The 3,808-nt window shown below is 69.2% G+C and overlaps 1 protein-coding gene across 1 annotated transcript in view; it reads left to right on the top strand.

Annotated features, from left to right (window-relative positions):
- The window catches only part of FGFR3 (fibroblast growth factor receptor 3), a 12,361-nt gene that overhangs the window by 6,182 nt on the left and 2,371 nt on the right, over nucleotides 1-3,808 (top strand). Inside the window, exons 4-9 of the mRNA XM_025051846.1 lie at nucleotides 8-220; nucleotides 1,968-2,112; nucleotides 2,522-2,712; nucleotides 3,038-3,183; nucleotides 3,526-3,647; nucleotides 3,736-3,808. Of these exons, the coding sequence (XP_024907614.1) occupies nucleotides 8-220; nucleotides 1,968-2,112; nucleotides 2,522-2,712; nucleotides 3,038-3,183; nucleotides 3,526-3,647; nucleotides 3,736-3,808 (890 nt within the window). The remainder of the gene's footprint in view (nucleotides 1-7; nucleotides 221-1,967; nucleotides 2,113-2,521; nucleotides 2,713-3,037; nucleotides 3,184-3,525; nucleotides 3,648-3,735) is intronic.

Here is a 3,808-nt window from a genome sequence, read left to right as displayed (position 1 = left end):
GCGGCCTCTCAGCCCCACTCTGTCCCCAGAGCGCTCCCCGCACCGGCCCATCCTCCAGGCGGGGCTGCCGGCCAACCAGACGGCGGTGCTGGGCAGCGACGTGGAGTTCCACTGCAAGGTGTACAGCGACGCGCAGCCCCACATCCAGTGGCTCAAGCACGTCGAGGTGAATGGCAGCAAAGTCGGGCCCGACGGCACGCCCTACGTCACTGTGCTCAAGGTGGGGGCCGCTCCGGGCTGGGCGACCGCAGGCGGGTGATCTGGGGATTCCTGTGTGGAGCGGGGGTGGGGAGGGCGTCCTAGGCAGGGAGGCCCATTGGGTTAAAGGGACAGGGGGTCCGGCCCACCAGGCCCTGCAGTGAGTTCTATTTCCCTGTCTGCTCTCGGTCGGCCTTGGCCCTGGAGGAGGGCTTGCAGAGGGCCCTCTGAGGTGGGCCCAAGGTCAAGGGCCCCATCCAGGCAGGTGACAGCTGAGCCTGCCCAGACCCTCTGGGTCTGGGAGACTGGGTGGTGCTCCTTGAGATGGCCGGATGGGGCGCCGTCGGCATGTGCGGAGTCGCTGGCCACCCCTGCCCGGCCTGGCCCCTGCGGCCTCGGGGCAGGACAGCCTCAGCCTTGTTCCCAGGCCCCAGAGTGGAGGCCACCGGAGTCGGGATGGTTGCGACACTCGCAGCCCAAAGAGAAACATCTGTTTAGAGACAAGATGGGCCGACCGGGGTGGGGAGCAGGCACGCGTCCAGACCCGACCCAGAGAGGCCGCCAGGCTCGTCGGGCGGTGTGCTGGGCCTGGTCGGCATGTGTGCTCAGCCGGCGGCATCGCGGCAGGCCCCGCCGAGGCTCCAGGGCGGGTGGGCCGAGCGCCAGCCCAGAACGCCTCTTTTAGGAGTGCCCGCCAGGGCCGCGCTCTGGGGTGTGGAAGGTGGGCGCAGAGGGCGCATCCTGTGAAACCACAGTCCTCTGCCGTGAGGTGCCGCCACGCCTCCTCCAGGCAGCCTTCCCGGCTGGCGCAGCCCTGCTCGTTCCTTGGGGGTCTCCCGCTTCCTGTCTTGGAGCCGGGACCTGGGGCCACCCTCGCTGCAGGGTCTGCGCTGGGGCCACTCCGCGCCCGGCAGGGCTGCCACGGGCACGCCTGAGCCGGGTCTCTTGTCCCCGCAGTCCTGGATCAGTGAGAGTGCGGAGGCCGACGCGCGCCTCCGCCTGGCCAATGTGTCCGAGCGTGACGGGGGCGAGTACCTCTGTCGAGCCTCCAATTTCATAGGCGTGTCTGAGAAGGCCTTTTGGCTGCGCGTTCACGGGCCCCGAGCAGGTAACGACTCTGTCCCACGCCTGCCTGGCACGCCGAGCTCCAGCTCTGACGCCCCGGCCACGTGCCGTCCCGCACGCCCCGTCCTGCTCGCTCCCCGCCCCTCGGCTCGCGCTCCGCTCCGTGCGTGGTCGCCTCTGCCATGCCGGCACCTCCGGCCTGCACTGCGACCGCCAGCTTCGGGCCCTGTGGCCTGTGCTGACCCTGCCTGCATCCCACGTCACCCCTAAAAGGCCCTCAGCACGGCAGGGGCCATGCCCCGCTGTGGGCGTCCGCCTTCCGCGCTCCCCGAGCCCGGCCCGCTGCCTTGTCACTTCCCGCCTGCCTGCCTGCCAGCCCGTCCGCCCGCCTGCCTGCCCCCCCCCGTGTTTACGATGACCCTGCATGCTGCGTATGTGCAGCACGCTGCTGGCCGCACGCCGCTGGCCGCACGCTGCTGGCCGCACGCCTGGCGCTCACCTGGGACAGAGGACTCGCCGGTGGAGGGACTGGCTTCGGGCTCAGTGTGGACGCACGAGGCGGAGGACCCTGGCCGCCGTGGCGGTGGTGGTGGTGGTGGCGGCGTTTTCTTTGCAGCCTGGCTGGACCGGCACCACGTGGACTCGGGCCCTGGCGCCTGCGGGCGGTGCTGGCGCCCGCCTACCCGCTCTGTCCTCTCTCGTAGACGGCGGGCGCCAACACCACGGACAAGGAGCTAGAGGTTCTGTCCTTGCGCAATGTCACCTTTGAGGACGCGGGGGAGTACACGTGTCTGGCGGGCAATTCTATCGGGTTTTCCCATCACTCTGCGTGGCTGGTGGTGCTGCCAGGTACTGGCTCCTGCTGCTGCTTGCTGTGCACCTGTCCTCGGGGCTGCTGGCTGGGGACACGCCAAAGCCGCCAGGGACACGGCCGCCCTGTTCCAGACCCCTCACGCCAGCCCCTGTGCCTGGTATGGGAGCAAAGTCAACTCGGCCCTGTCGTGGCCCAAAGGGGCCTCCCTTGACTCCTGCCCCACTCCCAGCTGGGCCCCCACCGGCCTGCGCGGGGCTTTGGCGTCTTCCCAGGTGGCGGGTGCGGGTGCTGCTGACTGTGCTGGGCTCCTTCTCTCCTGGGTCTGCCTTGGGCATTTCTGACCGTAGGACCGTCACCGAGTGACCGAGTGGGGCTCTGAGCCCCCTTCCCTACCCCCACTGCACGTGCAGCCAGGCCAGGCCCCCAACGCCCGTGTCTTTGCAGCTGAGGAGGAGCTGGTGGCGGCCGGTGAGGCTGGCAGCGTGTACGCAGGCGTCCTCAGCTACGGGGTGGGCTTCCTGCTCTTCATCCTGGTGGTGGCCGCCGTGACGCTCTGCCGCCTGCGGAGCCCCCCCAAGAAGGGCCTGGGCTCGCCCACCGTGCACAAGGTCTCCCGCTTCCCGCTCAAGCGACAGGTAACAGAAAGTAGATACCGGGTTCCGAGCTGCCCGTCCGCCTGCCCCGGCCTCCCGGGCCCCCTGTGACCCACCCCGGGCTGCCTGGCTCAGGGACCCTGCTGGGAGGCCTGGGGCCGTCCCCGGAACGCACATCTCCGCAGTGGGTGGGCCGACCCCTCCCCAGCCCTTGTGGTGACCACGTGGAGCAGAAAACACTTAATCTCCACTGAGTGCTCTGCGGAGGTCTGGTCCCGCCGCAGGCACAGCCTCTGCCCTGCCGCCCCTGTGGCGGCACCGCCCCCTTCACCGTGCGGCACCAACCTGCCCCTGCCGACCCAAGCAGGTGTCCTTGGAGTCCAACTCGTCCATGAACTCCAACACGCCGCTGGTGCGCATCGCCAGGCTGTCCTCGGGGGAGGGCCCTGCGCTGGCCAACGTCTCGGAGCTGGAGCTGCCCGCCGACCCCAAGTGGGAGCTGCCCCGGGCCCGGTCAGTGGTGGCGATGGACGTAGTGTGCCGGGGCTGGGCACATACAGGGGGGAGGGCGGCTGCCGCTCAGACACCCCGATCCGGTTCTGGTGAGAATCCGGTTCTGGTGAGAATTGGGCCGCTGGCGGAGGCTGGGCCTCGGGTGGCTGCTCCTGAGGTGGGGACAGAGCACTCTCCTCCAAGTGCTCTGTCTGGAGGGCACAGTAGAGACCAGAGATCCTCCGCATCAAGGTGTGGGGCGAGCGCGGAGGGCTTCTTGGAGGCAGTGGCACCGGGCCACCAAGGCTGCCCGGGGCAGAGCTGTGTGGTGGAAATGCTCATTGGCTCTGCTTCTGCCCCCAGGCTGACCCTAGGCAAGCCTCTCGGGGAGGGCTGCTTCGGCCAGGTGGTCATGGCAGAGGCCATCGGCATCGACAAGGACCGGGCCACTAAGCCCATCACGGTGGCTGTGAAGATGCTGAAAGGTGAGGGAGGCAGGTGGCAAGGGGAAGCCTGGGCCGGGCCGGGCCGGGCCGGGGGACGCGCCGCCTGACGCAGCCCCGTCCCGCACAGACGACGCCACCGACAAAGACCTCTCGGACCTGGTGTCAGAGATGGAGATGATGAAGATGATCGGGAAGCATAA

This window comes from Pteropus alecto, unplaced genomic scaffold (assembly GCF_000325575.1).
Source record: "Pteropus alecto unplaced genomic scaffold, ASM32557v1 scaffold5, whole genome shotgun sequence".
NCBI lineage: Eukaryota > Metazoa > Chordata > Mammalia > Chiroptera > Pteropodidae > Pteropus > Pteropus alecto.
The sequence above is the reverse complement of the archived record's forward strand: the minus strand, read 5'-3'. Positions and strand labels throughout refer to the sequence as shown.